The sequence below is a fragment of the Rhinatrema bivittatum genome, chromosome 3, assembly GCF_901001135.1.
Source record: "Rhinatrema bivittatum chromosome 3, aRhiBiv1.1, whole genome shotgun sequence".
In the NCBI taxonomy this organism is placed as follows: domain Eukaryota; kingdom Metazoa; phylum Chordata; class Amphibia; order Gymnophiona; family Rhinatrematidae; genus Rhinatrema; species Rhinatrema bivittatum.
The window spans coordinates 515,720,753-515,743,951 of record NC_042617.1 but is presented as its reverse complement, the minus strand read 5'-3'; the positions used below and the strand labels follow the sequence as shown (position 1 = coordinate 515,743,951).

Here is a 23,199-nt window from a genome sequence, read left to right as displayed (position 1 = left end):
CCCTTCAATCTCTGTACCTTCTCCATTGCAATTATATCTTTTTTGAGATGTGGCGACCAGAATTGTACACAGCATTCAAGGTGCGGTCTCACCATGGAGTGATTCAGAGGCATTATGACATTTTCCGTTTTATTCACCATTCCCTTTTGTTGCGCCTCTGCCCGCGGCTGCTCCGCGGACAGGGCCTTACCTTTTTCCGCGGCTCGGTCTGCCACTGAGCTGCGTTGCCTCCTCCTTTGCAGCCTGCTGCCATTGGCCAACCCTCCTCTCATTCTCGACCGGTGCCGCACCTCCGATCGCCATCGGGGGAATTCCACCCGCCGGGAATCTCCTTTCTTCTCGGCATGTGCCACAGCTGGAGCTCCTCCACTTCAAGTGCTGCCACCGATTTTCCTCGTGGCAGGGAGCCGCCAGCTTCGTCTCCTCTTCCGCGGAGCCTGTCCAGCCCCAGCGCTGCTCCTCTTCAGCGGCAGGAGCCGCCTCTGGCCTTCTCTCTCACTCCTCAATATCGTGCAGGCCTTGGCTCCACCCCTCTATGCTCCAGGACTCCCTCTAGAGGCTGGCCGCATGGCTCTTCTCCTCTTTTAAAGGGACAAAGTTGGAAGTTCCTCTTCAGCCTTCCCAGATGACGTTTTCAGGGCTCTTCCTGTTCCTGCCCTATAAAAAGGTGCTGCTTCATTCTTTCAGTGCCTTCAGATGGATCAACATCCTTCAAAGAGTCATCCTCGGAGTTCCATTGTCTCCAGCTTCCATGCTCGGAGTTCCACTGTTCCAACGTGGTTATCTTCAAGCTCCTGTCCAGAAGACTTCATCTTCAAGTCTTCTCTATTCATGATGTCTTCTTCATGATGTCTTCGTCCAAGGTCCAGGTCTTCCCTGTCATCAACCTTCCTCTCCTCTCAGTGGAAACACTGAGAGGAGAGGATCACCTTGCTGGTGGCTGAAAGGAATCAGTAAGTTTTTGCTTGGGACATTGACTTTTTTAAAAGTATTGGGGCAAAGTTAACTATTTGGGAATATTATTTAGTGTGTTTGTGTGTTTGTGCCTTTAATAGTCAGAAAGGTAGTGAATAAACAAGTTAGACTGTTTGCATTTTTAAATAGTCAGTCAATAAGGTAGCAGTAGGTAGGCAGTGAATAAACAAGTTAGACTGTTTGTATTTTTAGTCAGTCAATAAGGTAGCAGTAGGTAGGCAGTGAATAAACAAGTTAGACTGTTTGTATTTTTAGTCAGTCAATAAGGTAGCAGTAGATAGTGTGTTTATTTTTAAAAGTCTGCAGAACTGAGTGTTCTCCAGACTTTTAAAGAGCTGACTGTTTGTTTTTAATACTAACTGAGTGCATTGTATTGAAAAAAAAAAAACCCAAACCCCCCCCCCCCCCCCCCCCCCCCCCACACACACACACACACACAAAAAAGTAGCCAGAAGCTAGAAATAAGCTAGGAGCAGTATATACCAAAGTAAAAAAGTTGAATAAGTTCAGCTCAGTTACTCACCTTGGAAAGGTGTTGAGGTAGTGTGATTGGGTTTGAATAGGGACCAACATTTGTTAATCAAGGGAGCAGTGAGTCACTCAGGCTGACTAACTAAGTGTGAAGATTGTGTGTTTGTGAATAGGTACTATTCTTTGTTAATCAGCACAGCAGTGAGTCACTCAGGAAATCTAACTGAAAGGTCACACAGGAAATCTAACTGAAAGGTCACGCAGGAAATCTAACTGAAAGGTCACTCAGGAAATCTAACTGAAGAGTCACTCAGGAAATCTAACTGAAGTGTACATCTCCTAAGGGATTGTTTTGCACTAATTTACCTTAGAAGCACATTATAAATTAGAAGGAAAGAGCTCAGTAACCCACATTCCAGTGGAAACACTGAGAGGAGAGGATCACCTTGCTGGTGATCTTTATCTCTCTCCCATCACAGCTCCAGCTGCATCCTCTTTCTCCTCCTGCCACAGCATGAAAGCATGTCCACTAACCCAGTAGTGAGTCGGGGTGTGGGACAGCTCAGCCACTGCCACAACAGACACAAGCCGGCAGGAAAGGCAACAGGAAGTGGCTGGGAAATCCCACTGCTGAAACATTTCTTCTGGGGTAGTTGAAGGAGTCCCATGTCTCCTGCACCATTAGTGATGTCGGCATGTCAGCTGTACAGAGTGCCATCAGGCGGAATAGTGTTACAAGTCCGGAGCGGGGTGCTCTACCATAATAGATGTAAAACTGGAATTTTGCAAGACTGGTGATGTAAAGGTGAGGCCTTGCTGTATACTTTCACTTTTCAACATGCTCTCTCATGCATACATTCTTACTACTAATAAAGAAAATTTAGGACCAGATTTTCAAAGGGTTAAGCGTGTCGGGCCTATTTTCAAAAGGCCTGGCGATGCATGTAAGTCCTGGGGCTTCCAAAAAGGGGCGGGGCGGTCTGGGGCAGGGCGGGGGTGTGGCCAGAGGCCTCCGCACAATTGCTGTGCTGGGGATCGCGCGCCGGCAAAGTTCAGCTCCAGGGCTGCAGTAAGTTTTCAAACAAAAGTGAAAAAAAGAAAAAGGTAGGGGGAAAGGGCAGGGGAGGTAGGGGAAGGGAAGGGAAGGTGGGGTGGGTGGGTAGGGAACGGAGGAAGGCAGCACTGTCTGGCGTAGGCTCGGCGCGCACAAGGTGCATAATTGTGCACCCCCTTGCGCGCGCCGACCCCCGATTTTATAACATACGCGCGCCTGCACGCGCCTGCACGCTCTTTCTGGTCCTGTCCCAGGAGGGGACAGGACCAAGAGGGCCATTGCTATTGATCTGAAGAGCTATATAGAATTGGGAGCTGTATAGAGCTATGCTGTGCCCCACCTCTTTTCTCCATGGGCATGGGCGGATTGCAGGAAAATATCAGCCTGGTGGATTTTTTTCAAAATCAGCCAATAGAGTACCTGCCTGTCCCTCTCTGTGCTTTCCCTGCAGAGTATGTTTCAACAGCTCTTAAAAAGCAGGCCAAACTGACGCTTGAGAAGTACATCTTATGACCTGAACTGAGTCAAAAAAATCTCCCACATAAATGTCACATTTTCCTAAATAAACTATATTTACATGCACTGCTGTGGTGTCAACTCGGAAACCCTGCACCCTCCCCCCCCCCCCAATCCCACCCCAAAAAAAAAAAAACCACTTAGAATCCAAATGGCTTTAGGAGTATTAGGCTCGATTTTCAAAGAAATCCAGCTAAGTGAGTTAGTTGGATAAGATTTATTCAGCTAATTCACACGTGATATTCAGCGGCACAGCTATGCCACTGAATATACCCAAATAAATTTCTAGTTAACTGGATAATTCTTATCTGGCTAACTTTAGTCCTGCTATTGAGCAGGTCTAACTTATCTGGTTAACTTAACCACATAACTCTGAATATCGGCAGGAACTCTGAGCGCGGAGGTGTGGTAGCTTGCTCTAGAGGGATTGTGAGCCCTTGGACTACGATGCGGCTCAGGGAGGAGCCTCAAGACACACCATGGGAGGTGAGAGTGTTCAAGCACGGGCTGGAACTGGAACAAGGCTGGACCAGGACCGAGACATGGAACATCGAGGACTGGAACTAGGCAGGCTCAGACCTCCACTGGACCTGCACGCCAGGTGAGACCCAGCATCGCAATGCTGGTCTCAAGAGTAGCCCTTCAGCCACTCGGTAGCCCTTCCAGGCCTGCCACTTGGGGACAATGAGTCCGTGAGGCCAGGCGGAGGCTGAGGGCAGGAACAAGATGAGACATCGAACTGAGGAACTTGGAAGACTCAGACAAAGACTCGAGGAACTTGGAAGACTCAGACGAGCACTCAAGGAAATTGGAAGACTCAGACGAGGATTCAGGATTCAGGCACTAGTACAGGGTGAGTACTGCACCACAGCATGCCCTACACAGCCGCCCATGGCTGGTCGTGGACCATGCTGGAAGCAAAGCAGACTCCAGGCGAGAAGATGAAGACTTGAAACTGGAAACCTGACGAAGATTCAGGAGAGGCCTGCACCGAGGCGCACCCTACACAGCCGCCTGTGGTAGGCACTCCGAAGACCAGGAACAGGATTCAAGACTCAGGATTCAAGGATTAAGAACTCGGATTCAGGAACAGACCTCGGCATTAAAAGCAAGGGCCTTCTGGAGACTTGCGCTGCAGACATGAAGACAGGCCTTGTGACACTAAGTGCCCTACATAGCCCCCCATGGGTTGGTCACGGACTACAACAGTGGCACGCCAGGAAAGGTGGATGAGCAGGAAACCAGGACGAAGAGCCGGAGATGGGAACATCAGGACCAGGACTGGAACATCAGGAACATGGAACATAAGGAATGTGGAACATCAGGACACCGAAGAGACGACAAAGGAGCTCCAATGAAGAACGGGTCCAGGAACATTCACAGGAGACCAGGAACATCAAACATGAAGATCATCAAGACAGGTGGAGAAAGTGGAGGAGAGCCCTTTTATAGGGCTGGACATGACCAGGAGTGATGACATCATCTGTTGGGGCCGCTGGGCTTTTCCCACCGCTGGCCCTTTAAATAAAGTGCGGAGGCATGCACGCACCTAGAGGAGCCCAAGGACTGGCAGTGGAGCAGCAATGTCGGCGGTGATGGCAGCACCCAGGCCGCGAAGATGGAGAGTTTGACAGCGGCTCCCTGCCACAGAGTACAACGCCAGCGGCTACACTTTACCACAAAAAGAAGCGGGCGATAGTGGCTTCCACGCCACAAGAAGCAAGGTTCAGAGTTGGCGGCGTCCCAGGCCATGAGGAGCAGCAGGAATGGTGGCTCCCCTGCTGGAAGAGGCAGCATCGGCAACGGCTCCACGCCGCATAGGAATGACAACAGCAGTGGCGGTCATAAAGGTAGGCAGTGGCGTCGGGGCATCCAGGCCGCGTGGGAGCAGCTGACAGCAGTGGCTTACTGCCGCGAAGGTCGGCAGAGCCGGCATCGGGGCCCAGAGAATGAAGGGAAGGCGGTCGTGCACCGGCCCAATCAGCATGGCACAGGCAACAAGGTGAGAGGCTGCTCATGGGCATGACCGCGAGCAGCATTGTAACAGCACCCCCTTCTCAAAGCCCCCCTCTTCAGCCTCTTCTCTTCGGCTGAAGACAAGAAGGCATATCTTTTATACCAGCTGGGGAACTTGGGGGTCCAAACATAAGATCTTCAAAATGCTTTCTAAGGAGCTGAAGCGATGAAGACTGTACACAGACACAATAAAACTCAGAAGAAGGCATGTCCCAGACTGAACTAAAGGCACAGATGTAGTAGTCAGAGAAATTATGCATTTAAATACCACAGTTATTGAAATGTAATGATACAAAACCTATCTATACATATTAAAACTAACTAGCACACTCATCAATGTTATGACATTATAAAATCATGTCAAAACAATACAACACAACATAGGTACATACCTAAAAATAGTAAAATACCTATGATGTACAAAGATTTCTTCAATATTTTCCAAGCATGTAATTTATACACAAGTTGATTTATACAGACAATTTTTCTTATAAATATAATATACAACTGTAATTACTTCCAATCAGTTTATCCAAACTTGCTGCTTGTATTACCCATGTTCAAAAGTCACTGATTATACTTTGATTTGCTCTCCTCCCTTATGTTCCCCGTTCTCAAACTTGACTTGTACTTCCTATATTTCCACTTGGTTTGTACCTCCTGTATTTCCTTTCCGACAAAGAATTTCACCCACTCGACATTGGGCTTCCTCAGGGAAATTTCAATTTAACAGGATACCTTTCCAAACCTCCTTTCACAGCTGTTTCTACAATTGTAATGGACAATTTTAAATAACTACCTACTCTTATACACTAAATCTAATCCATATATTACTACAATCACTCACCCTTTATAGAGAATATTTATAATCTCTTCGCACTTTACGGACCTCGGCATCTTTGTAGTTATATAAAATCTTTTCATTGCTGTCTTAGCATTCATTTCAAAGCTGTTTCACCATTTCTACAATAAAATTAATACACATGTTCTCAGATAGTACCACACACGACTATACCAATATGAACTCCTTGCACTGCATCCACTTACCCAGATACCGGAAGTGACTTCAACAGACGTCTGAACGTAGCGTCCTCCCAGAGTGACCAAATACTAAGGAATATTTATACTCATACTCAATCACTCAATTAACAAGTCATCACTGCTTATTAGCTCCAATTGCATTCCATGAATAAACACGCTCCATTATTCTCAAAAGAAGGCAAACCATTCTCATACTTACAACCTTATGACTAACCGGATCCTACCCTTCGCCTTCCAATATGTAAAACAACTCAAACACGCCTTACCAATATTCTCCCTTCAAAATTATGGATACAACTATTTCAACTATCCACTTTATGTCATTATCATCAGTTGATATATTGATCACCAGCAATCATACCCACTATGAGGATACGAAAAAAGTGAATTCAATTCATTCAGATAAAACTTCCGGTCAGGCCTAGATCTGAAGCTGGGGCATCACCTAGGGCATAGATTGAGGACCAAGAAGAAGCTACAGCCTATGCCCAAGTGTGATGCCAGGGCCTTGGCCTAGATCTAGGCTCAAGGCCAAAGCCTCACTAAGGGCAAAGGCCAAGACTCAAATCAGGGGCCACGGCCTATACCTGACCATGACGTCAGGGTATCAGTCTAAGTCCAGGCTGAGATCCAAGCAAAGGCCCAGGCCCCTCAAAATAATTTTTCAAAGGTCGGGAAATTTCCTGACTCCCCACTTACCAGATCCGTGGAGTATCTGACACAGCAGCCAGCCCGGGTACTGATGCCTGGGCCTCAGCCTAGTCTGGAGCTCAAGCCTAGGCCTGATGCCAGCACCTGGTCCAGAGGCTGGGTCTCAATGCTAGACCCAGTCCCGTCACCGGTGACTAAGCTCAGGGTGAGGCCCAGGCCCCGAGGCTGGAGCACTGGCCATGTAGGTCCTCTTGTCTTCTTTCTTTTGCAAGTGACGGTGTCCACTGGGGATGTGCCAGAGAAAATTAACTATGGTTCATCCTCCTCACAGAGGGCACCATTTTCTGTACAGCAATGCCGTATAATGACGTACAGTAAAATGGTACCCTCCGCTGAGCAGGATGCACCGGACTTAATTTACTCCAGTGCATCTCCAGTGGACACAGTCATTTGCAGAAGGAAGACGACAAGAAGAGAATCTACATAGCCAGCGCTCTGGCCTCGTGGCCTGGGCTGAGGCCCTGGCTTTGGAACCCGGCCTTCGGACAGGGTTCCGGTGTCTGGCCTGGGCTCCAGCCTAGGCTGAGGCCCAGGTATTGGGACCTGGTCTCCAGATCAGGCCCCAGCATCGGGCTTGGGCCCAGGCTTTGGCCTAGGCTGTGGTCCAGGAGTCATACCTGGCAGAGGTCGAGGCCCTGGTGTTTGGCTTAGGCCCCGATGTTGGACTTAGGCCAAGGCGTTGGGACCAGGCTTCCAAGCCTCAGACTTGCATAAAGGCTAGGCCGAGGTTGCGGCGACCAACTGCAGCCTCATCCTACGCAAGGCCAAGGCTTCGGTCTGAGTCCAGACCTCACCAGCAGATCCCTACTAGATCGGGTAAGAGGGGGTCTGGGGAATCCTGGCCCTGGAATTTTCCCAGGTGGGAGGGACAAGTGGTGTGGACTGAAGGCCTTGAGAGGCCCCGTTCCTTTTTCTTTTCCTTTTTGGTTGTTTGATTTGTTTTGGGGTTTGTTTGTTTTTTTAAATGAATTAAACATTAAACAAAATTTGAGGGAAAAAACCCTCCAGAAAACTAAACGAAAAATGAAACACATTTTTTAACCCTGCATGCCCCTATCCTATGGACAGTTCAATGGAAAATTTTGTAGCAATTTTCCAAAGTCCACTTATATGCGTAAAGTGCATTTATATATGTACAACCCATTTTTAAGAGCGTAAATGCTTTTGAAAATAAGGCCCATAAGGCACACCAATGTGTGCATCACTTTGTAGACTCATTCCCGGTTTACTATCAATTCTTAAGTGTATTTCATCTGCCTATTCTTGTGCCCTAGGCATCTCTTTGAAACCCTTAATAAACACTGCTCCATTCCTATCTGAGCAGCAGAAAAGAGCTATAAACACATCCTTTTTAGAGCAATTTTATTATGATGACAGTAGAATAAGCACTCTGGGTGTATACACCAGAGCTGGGTGAGCACAAAGAGCTTCTGATCATTATTAATCAAAACTCAGAGTGCTACGAGGTTTCTTATTAGTTTTGATTTTTTAATACATACTTATAATTGGTATAACACATTACAATAAAGGGTAAGTTATTTGGCTGCATAATTGCATTTTTTAACATAAGCAGATTTAGTAGAAAATGGCATGCACCTAGTATGCTCTAGTGCCCGTACCAAGCATGCTAACATAAGCCAGGACATAATCTTGAAAATCCCCATCACACCAGGTCTGCTATCATCAGTAGAACTTGACAGGTATGACACAGTGCAATGAGATTTGTGGCTTAATGTAAATGGAGTTGACACCTTTGAAATGCAAGCCAACTTAAATGAATGATGTCTGTGAGATCTCGGTCTGTAGGTTCACAAGAAGGTGGCACGATATAAATCACTGTGTTATATGGCAGGCTCTTCTTATCAGGAGGTACAGAAGCCTTTTAGAAGAAATTCTTATGTCAAAGAGGCTACAACTGGAGAGTTGAAGAACCTTGAAAAATCTAATGCTTTCTTTCCCAGTCATTTATCTCCAGATGTTTCCTCCAGCATGAAACCGTTTCCATTTGAAGTCCGTAAGCAATAATATTTATCTATGCCAAGTCTGACAACAGGGTGGAGATGTGGATAATGGGGAAAGTTCTGCCTGGTGGGCTGCTGCTTTAAAATCTCCCAGCCTGTGTCTAGTCAATTTTAAAATTCCATTCCTTTCAACGTACCTTCGTACCCCTGCCGCCTTTTTATAGCATGCTTCATCTGTCGCTCATTAGCATTCCACAGATGTTAAGTAGATTTAGAATGAAAAGAAAAAAAAAAGAGAAAGTCCTGGGAATAAAGAATCTATTCAATCCGAGTATAGTCTTTCCTGTGCAGCTTTCTATCTCACAGTAACTCCCAATGCCAAGTCTGGAGGCTGGGATTGCTCAACCTGTCTAACTGCAGCCTTGACAAAGAGTAATCCAGAGTTTGCTAAAGGGCACAAGGATGGGAGAAACCTTTTTGTACTCAGTACATCCTCTAAAAGAAACAGGGAGGCAGGCTGTGCCCTCCCCAGTCACTGCCTCACCTCTTTGGCTCTTCATTATTGCTTGCTGACCTGGAGGTGGATCGAGGATGGTGAACTAACTCTAACCCCAGGACTATGTCCCTGGTTGCTGATGTTCATCTTGGTTACAGGGTAAGCTGGAACTCTGTGATTCTGACTGAAAATATGTGATGGTATTATAAGCCAGGTTCTCTTTACGGACTGCTACAAAATCGGGTATTGTGATGAATGTACAACTAATATAAAGAGGGACCTGGCATTTCAACATGCTTTTCTTTAGGGCTATAAATATATCTGCTTTTGTAAACATAAAGTTTGCATATTTGCTCTTGAATATTGATCAGAAAATAATCAGTAAACTGCTAGCAACAACTGCCAGAAAATTTTAGAAAGAGGACAAAGTGTATACAATTTCTTTAGAAAATAAAACTACAGAATTCTTGTGCTGAACCAAAGTAAAACACAGAGGAACTTTTTTGTTTCTTCAACCCAGAACTGAAGACTAGTGACGCTGTGACACATAGAGATTTAAAGAAAACATTTTCTCACATACTATGGAGCTCAGTATTTTAAAAAGTTTGAAATGAACAGGTTTTTTACTTACTCCCTGTGTGTGTGTGTGTGTGTGTGTGTGTGGGTGGGTGTGTGGGTGGGTGGGGTGTGTGTATGTGTGCGGTCTGAGTGCTGTGCACTTTCTGTGATATAGCTGTGTGTTTAGTAGGTGTTATGCAGAGATACGCTTTCAATAGTATTTGTTGTACCAAAAGGCAAGGCAAAAGCCTGATTTTATGCTGTAACACACTTTTTCTAAAGCAATTTTGAAACTTTTGCTGTTTGCCAGATGCCATTTGAAAGGGCAACAAGTTTTGAAGAAGAGGCAGCTTCAGTTCTAATGCAGCTTGAATAAATGAAAGGCAGAGGAAAAGACTGGAGCAGCATATGGTTTCAAGCTGAAGTTCTGTGTAATGTGATTTTCAGGAGTCTCAGCTCAGTAATTAGTGGGAAAGTCCAGATTTGAAAACCACCAGATGAAGACCCGAACAATCTGACAAGCTGGGCAGTTTCTGCTCAGTAAGAGGCTCTGTACAGCTGGAGTTTTGCTTAATTACTGTACCATGTTCCCTTTCAGAGGATGGCCCCCATTTGTTATTGTTAAAAGTCATTATGGGGATCATGAGAATGAACTTGCACTAAAGCTGCTCAGTTGTACTCTGAAAGCAGATTGCAGATTCCACTTTTACCAATCTAAATGTAGACACCTTGAAATTTGCTTCAAGGTTTAATTTTTTGAAGGAGTTTATACCGGAGAGCAAACTCTGAATTGCCTAATTGCTTGCATTCATGCTGAGTACACCTGGGACCCATGTAATGAACTTTTTTCCCATAGACACAAAATGGGAAAAACCGTACAGTTCATCTGGCCTTAAATATGTAATGCATGGAACTATCAGATATTTATAGTCAGAAAATGTAAAATGTACATGTAGCAAGTCTTTGGAATCAAGGCAGGTACAGGAACACATCTTAAAGTCTTAACCCATATATTATACAGTTTCCTTATTGTTCAAAAGATATCTGTGCTTCTCTTGAACCTTTTTAAAATTGATTGCAGTGTCTGCTATCCCAGTTTCATAGCAAGCATATAAATTGCACTGTAGCTTGTTTTGTGCTAGCACTTTCGATATATAAGCTATAATTCTCTTGAGAGTAAAATTAAATATTTTATGTTATTTTTACATGAGAATTAACTTCTTTTTTCCATCATAATTCATATCTGTAGCTGATCTCTGTATAATGTACATTGTTGTTATTGCTTCTAGTGAATATAGTTGAACCTTCTTATGGTGAAATATTTTTTGTAATCAGTAGTTTTATTAATTGGTTCATTGTAGTTATATTTTCTATTTGTTTATAGGGTGCTGTGTGATTTTTTCAAAATGGTTTGTTTTAATATTCAAACGCACACTTACAATTATTTGGACACATAAGGCACACACAACATACTCTTTGAAGATCATAGCTTTTAGAAATGTAAAATCTTGCAAATATAAAAATCTGGATTTTTAAGTGGTCTGCATTTTTTATATGCAAACATATTTATTGATTTTTGGAAACATTGAGTTACAAATAAACAAACAAACCAAAAAGAACATTAGAGTAACAAAAGGGCAAAAATTACATTGTCAGCATTACACCTCCAAAACCATAACCATGAACAGAAAACTCAATGTTCCATCTATATTCCACCCTTTAGAGTAGCTAGCATTCAGCATTGAACTCTCAATTTATTATAACCTTTTTCCTTTTGTGTTTTTTGAATAAATGGTTGGCTAGTAGACCAATAGGTTGTCAATCATTTTACCCTTGAAATTTGTAGAGTACCACTTAGTCATTCTTTTGCATAGTATAGAGCATACAGCCGGCCTCAGAAGAGTTAACCCTTTGCAGTAGGTTGGCATTTACCTTAACAGGATAACTGAGAATGTAGTTCTAAGAGAGACACAATTTAAGTTCTTACACCAAGCCCTCATTTCACTTCCAAGCTCTTTAAAAATTCCCCCAGAGGTTTGGGCCTCCTTTTGGCATATAGCAGCTTTCCCCAAATATCAACGGTCATCAGGGCTGGTGCAAAGGAATTAGACACCCTAGACCAGGAATGGCCAGCTACGATCCTCAAGAGCCTCAAACCAAGTCTGGTTTTCAGGCTATCGACAATGAATATGCATGAGACAGATTTGCATGCACTGCCTCCATTGTATGCAAATCTATCTCATGCATATTCATTGTGCATATGCTGACAACCAGGCTTATTTGTGGCTCTCGAGCACCTGAGTTGGCCATCCCTGACCTAGCTCAGGGGTGGCCAACTCCAGATCTTGAACCTTGAATCTCTGGCTTACTTAAAACACGTTTCCGCTTCTGGACAGATCAGGAGGATGCCTTCTTTACAGACCCCCTAAAGTGTGCGAGATCTTTCTAGCCTGCAGTATACTACATAACCTTGCACTAAACAGACACATGCCTGCTCCAGAGGAAGGCCATCAAGAGAATGAGGATGATGAGGAAGAAGAAGAGGATCTGACTCAGGCACAATTGCAGGAGATACATCGCATGAGGCTATACAACAAAGGAGTACTCTGAAAGACATTTCAGAAGGTGATAGTGAATTTATTTACAAAAATGTACAAGAAAAATAAAGTATCACTTCCTTGGCCAGCCTCTTTTTCTGGCTTCAGGAAGCTTAGGCTGCCCAAACTGGAGCTCCTGTGCAGTAGACCTCTGTCACTGCTCACACTGCGCTCAGAGGGCAAAGGAGCTTGTGGCAGTTCAAGTTCATAACTGCAGGAATGTTCAGCCAGAATGAGCACTAGCTGTGGTGGTGCTGATGACAGCAGCATGACAGCTGGTGCAGGTGAGGCCGGTGCTTGCTGAGGTGGCATCCAGGGAAAAGATGGTGCAGGCTGAGGTACAGGTGTCTGGGGCACAGGAGGACCTTCAGCATGGGGAGGTGCCATACCTAGGAATGGTGTGCCATAAGGTGGAGAGTACTGCATCCAGGGCCCCATGAAATGCCATGTAGTCACTGGTGGCTGCAGCTGCAAGAGGGGTATCTTCTACAGCATCTCCCTCCACACTGCAGTTTTCTCATCTGTTGCCCGGCAAAGCTCCCATACCATCTGCTGAATCCCCTGAGCTTCGTTCCTGATGATCTCACGGAGGGCCTGCACTTCCTTCTGGATGGTGTCTCAGAGGACCTCTGCTTCCTGCCTCACCACATCATGCAGCCCAGAGATCACCTCCAAGACTGCAGCTTTGCTGTATTAACAGCCTCTCTGCCTCTCTGGTGACCATTTCAGGTTCAGGGTCTTTCCCCTGGTCAGATGCACTGCTGTCCTGTGGGTGACCCTATAGCAGGTCAGCTATTATGTCATCCTGCTCCTCTTCCTGCAGCTGCAGTTCCTCCTCCTCCTCTGGCTGTTGCTGCTCCTCAGGAGCTCCCTCTCCCTCCTCATCCAAGCTGTCTTGGAATTACCTGCAGATGCCGGTACTGCCTTTGGGGCTGTCTAGGTTCTTGACCTGGATACTCATCATCAGCCTCCTCTAGAAAAAGAAATAGGTAAATATCAAACTCTGGCATTCTGTGTGTTTTGTCCTTTGGTTCATTCCCCTGTGGTCTCCACTAGATGGTCTTAATTACTGTTAGGATCAGTGAGTGTGTGAGCCCTGGGCCAAGGTGAGAGATGGTACCGCCCACAGGGAGGAGCCCCATGAGCCTCACCGTCGGGAGGCGAGGTCTCAGCTGATGCCAGACACGGTGTAAGGCTAGAGTCTTTATTAAAGAGGTAGAGCCGCACTACCCATGGAGCAGGAGGTGCAACAGTAAAGTCTTACAGACTCAGAGGAGTCACGGGGACTGTGGAATGGGGGATACCCAAGGAGGATGCCTCAGTATAGTTGGTAATGGTCCGCAGAGTGGGGTACACCGATGAGGTCTTCAGTAGAGATGGTAGTGGTCCGCGAAGCGGGGTATCCCAAAGAGGGTCCTCAGTAGAGATGGTAATGGTCTGCAGAGTGGGGTATGCAGATGAAGTCCTCAGTAGAGATGGTAATGGTCCACAGAATGGATTACACTGAAGAGGGTCCTCCATAGAGTCGGTAGTGGTCCGCAGAGCGGGGTATGCCAATGAGGTCCTCAGTAAAGATGGTAATGGTCCACAGAGCGGGCTACACTGAAAAGGTCCTCCGTAGAGTAGGAAGTAGTCCACAGTGTGGAGTACTCATGGCAAGAGTAGCGATAGTTCCAGGGAAGCCCCGGGGAACGGAGCAGACAGGAGTCCTGAGCATCAGGCCCTCTGAGGAGAGGATAGCCAGAGACAAGGAGAGGGCCCCTGAGGAGTGAGAACCCGGAACGTCTCACGCCAAGGAAGCAGGAGCTGGAACAAAGGGTCTTCTGTGAGCGAGGTGGGTTCAGCAAGGAGGGATCTTGTTGCCAAGTTGATGGTAGGTAGGGCCAGCCGGCTTAAATGTCCTGGAGGAATGACATCATCTGGAGGGGATGTCCCCGAGGTTCCCGCCATGACGTCCCTAAGACTGGCCCATGCGCGCGTGCGCCTAAGGGATTCAGACGGCAAGATGGCGGTCGGCAGCGTCCATGCCACCCCAGGAGGCCTGGGAGTGGCAGGCAGGTCGAAGACAGCTGGCAGAGGCCGCCAGTCTTCTCCACAGAGTCAAGGTTGTGAAGAAAGAAGTGAGCAACAGCGGTCGCAGCCGTCTGCGACCAACAGGCATAACAATTACTAGTCCTTGGGTACAGAGCTATAAAGCGGCATATCATTCTATATTGCCTCTATTTATTTATTTAGCACTTTTATATACCGATATTCAAGTAACAAAGTTACCAATCACGTTAGTTTACATTCCAACAATAACCATGACATGAGAATGTCTTACATTAAACCAGGGTGCTCAAACTTGGATACAAAGAACTGGGTTTAACACAGTATATAAGCAAAGTGGATTGACTGGCGAACCTAATGCTTGCTGGTGTAGTGTTCAGTGACTAAGAAGAGATGGTCAATGAGGATGGCAGGACCCAGGAGGCTGGAAGAGTCTTCAACCTCAGAAGCCTACGGCTCCCCCGAGAGGAGCCCATGAGAGCCCGAGCCGCTGGGACTTAGGAGAATCCCCTAAGGATACCTGAGGAGGCGGAGGAAGCAGAAGTCGGAGTCCAGGAACGAAGCCAGGTCAGAAGCCAGAAGTCAGAGGTCCGAAGCCAAAGCCAGGGGCAGAAGCTGAAAATGGAGTCATTGGACGGAGCCGGGTCAGAAGCCAGAAGACAGAAGTCCAAACTAAAACCATGGGCGGAAGCAAAGACGAAGTCAATGGACGAAGCCAGGTCGGAAGCCAGAAGTAGAAGAGATGATCCAAGATCCAAAGCAGCAACTAACAACTCAGAGGACTGAGTGAACCTCGTTGCAAGGCACTGAAGATGTCCAGAAGCAGGGTTTAAATACCCTGATAGCATCTGACATCATCTGAGGCAGGGCTTGAGTTTTCCCGCGCTGGCCCCTTTAAAAAGAACTCCTCCCCGTGTGTGCACGCACCTAGGGGGCAGGGCCAGCCGCGGCAGATCGCCGGCATCTCCCCCGAGGAAGGAGAGATGCAATGGAGGCAGTGCAGGCCCGAGGAGGCCTCGAAACGGCCCAGGCCGTCCCCGAGGTAGGTGGAGGTGCACGGCCCGGGACTGTAACAGCTGATAGGTACATTGGTATTCTCCCACAAAACTCCTCCTTCTCTTTCCTCTGCTGATGAAAAACCAACATCCCTAGACCACTCCTTAATTACAATCAGGTCTATCCTGTAAAGTGCGGCCGCGTTTACCCTGCTCCTAAGCCGCGTTCTACTCACTTTCCGGCCGCGTTATCCCTTCCTGTGATCCCGAATCCCCTTTAACCTACTCCTACCGCGTCCTAAAATCCCCGGCCAACCCCTTCCGCACGCGGCATGTATATTGCATGCAAACGAGCGAATTAGCTATTCCCTAGCATCCCGTAACCCGCGCCCCGACTATCGCTATCTTTCCCTGCCGTTTTGTTGCGCGTTTAACCTGCTAACTTACCGCCTACCCTTACCCCTGCGGTAGAGGCAGGGGTAAGGGTAGGCGGCAAGCTTTCCCCCAGCCCCCGCTCACCTGCCCCGGCCGCGATCATGGGTGCCGGTCTCCGGGGCAGCCCCAGTCCTCTCCCCTCCTCCCAAAGCAAAAAAAAAAGCGAAAAAAAACGTAAAAGCAAAAAGTAAGTCGCTTTGCCGCTTCACACTGTCAGTGTCTCTTCTTCTCTCTTCCCGGAGCAAGGCTGCTTTTCGCGCCCTGCTTCGGGAGGAGGGAAGAAGAGACACTGACGGTGTGAAGCGGCGAAGCAACTTACTTTTTGCAGCCCCGATCGGAACTCTCCTGCCTCCCGCTGCGCGACTTACTTTTTTTGCAGCCGTCCGGCCATAGGGAAGATCGTATCGTGGCTCCCCTGCCTCCCGGGGAAGATGGATGCCAGCACGGGGGAAAGCGGCCCCTGTGCATGCAATTGGCCGCTCAAGACGTGACGTCACATGCCGTGACGCCAAACGTCGTGACGTCACATCTTGAGCGGCCAATTGCATGCACAGGGGCCGCTTTCCCCCGTGCAGGCGTCCATCTTCCCCGGGAGGCAGGGGAGCCACGATATGTTCTTCCCGATGGCCGGACGGCTGCAAAAAAAGTAAGTCGCGCAGCGGGAGGCAGGAGAGTTCCGATCGGGGCTGCAAAAAGTAAGTTGCTTCGCCGCTTCACACCGTCAGTGTCTCTTCTTCCCTCCTCCCGAAGCAGGGCGCGAAAAGCAGCCTTGCTCCGGGAGGAGGGAAGAAGAGACACTGACAGTGTGAAGCGGCGAAGCGACTTACTTTTTGCAGGCGTCCATCTTCGCGAGCAGCTGGAGGCAGGAGAGGTCGTCCGATGTCCGGAGGGGGGTGCAAAAAGTAAGTCGCTTCGCTGCTTCGTACTGCCAGTCCCTTCTCCCCTCCTCCCGGAGCAAGGCTGCTTTTCGCGCCCTGCTTCGGGAGGAGGGGAGGGGGGACTGGCAGTCTCGACTTCCTGGTATCTGTCATTTCAAATGACTTTTGAAATGACAGATACCAGCGTGGCGTGAAGCGTTAGGCCCACACACCCAGGATACTGTATAGGCGCTCTATCCAGTAAAATGGGTTGTGCGGGCCTAACACTTCACGGACCCTTCTTAGACGCGGTTTACATTTGCATAAAATTATTGTTCAGGATCGAGCGGTAGGTGAGCTGCACTGTGCGTGCGGCAACCGCGGGTGCGCCAGGCACTAACGCAGCTCTTCCTACCGCTCGGTACTGGATAGACCTGAATGTGTGTTCTCAGTTCCCCCATTTCACTGTATTAATAATGATCCCTATGTGCAATCCCCCTACCTCCTGTGAGTCTTTAATCATGCCTCTCTCAGTCATATTACTGTAAACATGTGTCATAATAGAACATGTTTGGTACACAACCGTGAGTGGCTCTCTGGGTCCCTGGGCTACGCAGAAAGAAGTAAATGAAGTTTGCAATGGTAATGTGATTAATGTTTCTTTCTATATGTGGTGCTTTTCCATGTCATTGCACATTGCAGCTGTATATGGAGATGGTGATAGTGCTGCAGAACTTCATTCCAACACTGATGCTTCTGATGGCTCCATACCTCCTTTGCTTGGCAGATGGCTATCCTTCCTTGACCGTTGGAACAATGGGTGAAAGTGAAAAAAAAATACCTGAACTCATAATAAATGACTAGAATTGTAAAGTTGCCACTCAGTTTTTTGTTGGGCAGGGGAGTTTCCCTAACTAGGTACTCCCTCCTTCCATCCTTCTCCTTCTCCCTCTCCCCCTCTCTCCATCTCCTTCCTCTCCCCACCCCTCTTTCCCTCTCCCTTCACCCCTCACTCCACCCCTCTCTCTCTTTCTCTCCCCTCCCACTCCCCCTCTACCTTCTCGGCCCACCCCACTCTCAGCCATCCATCACTGCACCCTACCCCCTCTGTCACTACATATGCAATAAACACACACATTAATATGAATAAAATTTTCTTTTACTTAGTAGAAAAAACTCTGTATATACAAATATATTTTTTAAAATTGGGGAGGGGCACATTAGGGACTAAATATATATATTTTTTAAAAACCCAGGGAGTTAGGGTGGCAGGTACGAGGGAGAATGATCAGGACCATGGCATGCAGTTTCCCAGGACCCTTACAGCTGCCCCCATGAGCTGTAGGGCCCTGAGAATGGAATCTGTGGTCTGGGTTATCCTCCCCTGATAGGCATGCATAACCCTCATCTCCTCTACCACCTCCCTCAGGTAAGCGTGAAATTTGCCCCTTGTAAGAGGCTCATCATCGGGAGAATGTGCTCCCAAGGATGAGCCTCTGGGCTGCTGATCTGCGGGGGGTGCAGAGGAAAGAGAGGGCCATGCATGCCTTCCTGGGCCAGCAAAGACTGGCCCGTCTGGGTCCCCACATCTCTTAACTCCCTGGGCAAAACAGGGAGAAGGCCCTACTGGATGGGGAATGGGAAGAGGCCTGGGGTGCCCCTCTTCCACAGGGGGTGGCTTGATCACTGCCGCTTCGATAGGTGGGGGAAGAGCATCCTACTGCCCCCCAGTGGTGGCTGCTGCAGGTGCAGGGGCTGGGGCTGGTCCTTCCTCCATGTCTTCTGCTTCAGCAGCACCTTAAAACAAAAGCATGGGTCAGAATGATGTGTACTTAAATGTGGAAATACATGTTATCTATATATGGACATTGCCCAGTAGGATAGAAGATTAACTTCCCACCAGCCCCAGCCCACTCAACACGCAGCTGATCCAGCCACCCCCTCTTCTTCAGGCGCAACCATCGGGCTTTCTTCTTCAGGCCCTCTATCTATAGGAAAGAAATAGGAAGTGGATCTATATACAGACATCCAACAAGGACTGAATTACATAGTCTGGGTAAACAAATAAGCATGGGTATAGCTTACTTATTGCAGCGGTTACTACTCCTAACTAATTAAGCTAGATATTTCACTTAGATGGAGCTCCAACACTGCTCTCTACATTAATGGTGGGGATGGAAGGGAAATAGAACCAAAAGGTTACTAAGAGCCAAGAGTAACAGATAAGTATGAGAAAAAAAAATAAATAAAAAGTGCAAAGCTTACTGGGCAGACTGGATGGGCCGTTTGGTCTTCTTCTGCCATCATTTCTATGTTTCTATAAGACTACCATGACTGTGCTCTGTGGCTGGTAATGGGATCTCCATACTGGTATGAAACAATGAATGCTATTACTAGATTTAGCCTCCATGAAGGACCATGATACCCCACTTCACTAGTCATGTAGCTGAGGTAATATCCTTGTGGAGTTAACATCAGTCCTGCAACTGGTCCTCATGTATGCCTTCTCATTGCATTGTTAATGATTTGTTCTCCTAAGGTCTGTGCTTCTCAAGTCACTCTTTGGCCAGCACCTAGGCATGCTGGTTTTCTAGTTATCCTCTAGAAGCATGCATGCTAATGAGTAAGGGATATTGTCAGCTGGGCATGGCAGACTGTCTCATGCACAATAATTGTGACTACCCTGAAAACCTGACTACCTAGGTGCAAGCCAGAGTCATAGGATACAAGGTATTGATGGACATAACTGCAGGAAACCATTTTATATTCCAAGGAAAGGTTACTACCATCTCTTCCTTAAAGTATTTACAATACTTGTGGCTGTAAGGCTTCAAGCATTCCATGTAAATGTGGCCTAATGTTTTTCTTTCCTAGTGTGACCTCATAAAGCTATGATCATCCATGCAAATAATCTGAGGTGTAAACATTATAGTCTTCATACATAACCATATAATATAACTCTATTGTGTGGCCACTAGCATCCCCCCCAGGCATAACCTGACCTTCACACCCACCAGTGCCCCTATATGCAGTAGCTTACATAACTATAAAGACAATCAACTTACTCCATGCTGGTAGGAGGCATGCTGCTTATATTACTGCAGCTGCTGTCTCCATTCCCTGTGTAGCAGGCAGAAATTGGTTCACCTGCCTGCCACCAGAAAGAGGTTCCGCTCATCAGCCACCACCAGGGACACCAGAAGGGCAACGTCCCTGGTGTTGAAATTTGGCTGCCTGCCTCTCCCTGCCATCTTGCACGCACGCAATGAAGAGAGGAACAGGAAATCCCACCCTCGCGCTTCCATGTGCCAGCGCGAACATACATGCTCCATTGGTTGGGGACGCAAGCAATTCGTGCCCAAAACATGCGTGTATTTTGCATTGCTCGTGTACAAATTTCACGCTTACCTGAGGGAGGTGGTAGAGGAGATGAGGGTTATGCATGCCTACCAAGGTACATTGGTAGTCTCTCCCTCAAAACCCCTCCTTCTCTTTCCTCTGCTGATGAAAAACCAACATTCCTAGATCACTCCTTAATTACAATGTGTGTTCTCAGTTCCCCCGTCACCCTGTATTAATAATGATCTCTATGTGCAATCCCCCTACCTCTCTCAGCCATATTACTGTAAACTAGGGATGTGAATCGTTTTTTGACGATTTAAAACAATCGTCAGATATATTTTAAATCGTCAAAAATCGTTAGAGCCACGATACAATAACAATTCCTCCGATTTATCGTCAAAAAATCGTAAATCGGGGGAGGGGGGAGGGCGGGAAAACCAGCACACCGAAACAACCCTAAAAACCACCCCAACCCTTTAAAACAAATCCCCCACCCTCCCGAACCCCCCCAAAATTTTTTAAATTACCTGGGGTCCAGTGGGGGGTCCCGGCACGATCTCCCGCTCTCTGGCCATGGCTGCGTTAAGAGAAATGGCGCCGGTGGCCCTTTGCCCTTAACATGTGACAGGGCAAAGGTAGCGCCGGCGCCATTTTGGTTCCTGGCTCCCGACGTCACGCGTGCAGGAGATCGCTCCCGGACCCCCGCTGGACCCCCAGGGACTTTTGGCCAGCTGGGGGGGCCTCCTGACCCCCACAAGACTTGCCAAAAGTCCAGCGGGGGTCCGGGAGCGATCTCCTGCACGCGTGACGTTGGGAGCCAGGAACCAAAATGGCGCCGGCGCTACCTTTGCCCTGTCACATGTTAAGGGCAAAGGGCCACCGGCGCCATTTCTCTTAACGCAGCCGTGGCCAGAGAGCCGGAGATCGCGCCGGGACCCCCCCACTGGACCCCAGGTAATTTAAAACATTTTGGGGGGGTTCGGGAGGGTGGGGGATTTGTTTTAAAGGTTCGGGGTGGGTTTTAGGGTTGTTTTGGTGTGCCGGTTTTCCCGCCCTCCCCCGATTTACGATTTTTAACGATTTAAAAAAACAAAACAAAACACGACTATCAGATTTCCCTCCCACCCCAGCCAAAATCGATCGTTAAGATGATCGATCACACGATTCACACCCCTACTGTAAACATGTGTCATAATAGAACTCCCTGAGGGCTGAGTGTTAAGTGGAAGGGAAATATGTGATCAGAAGAGGAATGGAGTTCAATGGGAAGCAGATAAGGAATGGGAGGCCTGAGCAAAGAGGATTCATGCTGTCTCCCATTCCCTGACCATTAATTCCTCCTGCTCTTCATCTATTCTAATTTTCCCCTCCATACCCTTTTCCTCTGCTCCTCTTTAGAGTCCCAGTTTCTTCCCTTCCTCTACCTTTTCCATTCTTTCTTCTTCCTTCAGCAAGGCCACAGTTTAATGGGCCATCCTGTTCTTAATGCCATGCCAGCCGCCACACATATGCCTCTCTATTACTAGTAATGGTCATGTTTCTTGCATCCTTTCCTTCAATGTTCACAGCTATCCCTCATCCCCCACCCTCCCTAACACATACAAGAGCGGGATGATTGTAAGATGCAGGAGACTTTGCAGGTGTCAAATGGCACTGTGATGCCAGACTGTGATGGAAGAAAAGCAAGGTGCGAAACACCAGTTAGTTACTAATGAAAATCCATCTGTCTCTGCTTTCAGATTTTTCTTTCAACATGGTACAGTACTTAGCATGACTAAAAGAGGCTTTCCTGTTGATATGGTTCCTGTTAATAACCTTACTTCTGCCAAGTTTCCTAAAGTTTTAAAATTTAAGTGCATAAATATTAATGGGGTGCTTTCTATGCAACAGCATGTATCTGAACTTTCTATCAATCAGCATGGCATTACAGCCTATTACAACGTCAGCAAATAACCAAATAAAACATGATGATTACAAATGCATGAAGACAGGTATCCTAGCTGCAGTGGAAAAAAAATATATTTTTCACAGCATGCGGGAAGCAAGAGTGAAATTTTATTTAAGTAGAAAAGGGAAGTTCAGTAAAACATATGAGAATATGCAATTTATTTCAAGGAGTAGTAGTCATACACTGAAACATTCTGTCAAAAAAATGGTTAAAATGAGTATTCACATGCATTTTAGATCACTTTAGTCAAATATACATGGGATGCAGTTTGTAGTAGAGATGTGAATCGGAACCAGAATCGGTTCGGATTCTGGTTCGGATTCACATTTTTTTTTTCATCGGGCCAGATCGCGGTTTTGTTTATCGGCTGTGCCCGAGCCGATAAACAAAAAACCCACCCCGACCCTTTAAAACTAATACCTTAGCTTCCCCCACCCTCCCGACCCCCCCCAAAAAAACTTTTTACAGGTACCTGGTGGTCCAGTGGGGGTCCCTGGAGCGATCTCCCGCTCCCAGGCCGTCGGCTGCCACTAATCAAAATGGTGCCGATGGCCCTTTGCCCTTACCATGTGACAGGGTATCCGTGCCATTGGCCGGACCCTGTCACATGGTAGGAGCACTGGATGGCCCGCGCCATCTTGTGCTCCTACCATGTGACAGGGGCTGACCAATGGCACCGGTAGCCCCTGTGACATAGTAAGTGCAAAGGCTATCGGTGCCATTTTGATTACTGGCAGCTGATGGCCCGAGTGCAGGAGATCGCTCCTGGACCCCCGCTGGACCACCAGGGGCTTTTGGCAAGTCTTGGGGGACCCTCCTGACCCCACAAGACTTGCCAAAAGTCCAGCGGGGGTCCGGGAGCGGAAATGTGTAGAATAGAGGCAAAGCAAAGTGCAATAGCTTAATTCATAATAGTAAGGTATAGCAGTTTGTCTGTGAACAGTCACATTATTTCAAAAAGTCTGGTATTGCATAAGAACATAAGAAATTGCCATGCTGGGTCCATCAAGCCCAGCATCCTGTTTCCAACAGAGGCCAAACCAGGTCACAAGAACCTGGCAAGTACCCAAACACCAAGAAGATCCCATGCTACTGATGCAATTAATAGCAGTGACTATTAGCTAAGTAAATTTGATTAATAGGAGTTAATGGACTTCTCCCTCAAGAACTTATCCAA

At 47.3% G+C, this 23,199-nt stretch overlaps 1 protein-coding gene across 3 annotated transcripts in view; it reads left to right on the top strand.

The window, feature by feature from the left end:
- Positions 1 to 8,874: 8,874 nt before the first annotated feature.
- The window catches only part of LOC115088192, an 83,216-nt gene continuing 68,891 nt past the window's right edge, over positions 8,875 to 23,199 (top strand). For 2 of the 3 annotated variants that reach the window (XM_029596216.1, XM_029596218.1), the window contains exon 1: positions 8,875 to 9,400. In XM_029596216.1, the coding sequence (XP_029452076.1) occupies positions 9,365 to 9,400 (36 nt within the window). In that variant the 5' untranslated portion in view covers positions 8,875 to 9,364. The remainder of the gene's footprint in view (positions 9,401 to 23,199) is intronic. The other variant, XM_029596217.1, reaches the window with a different exon arrangement.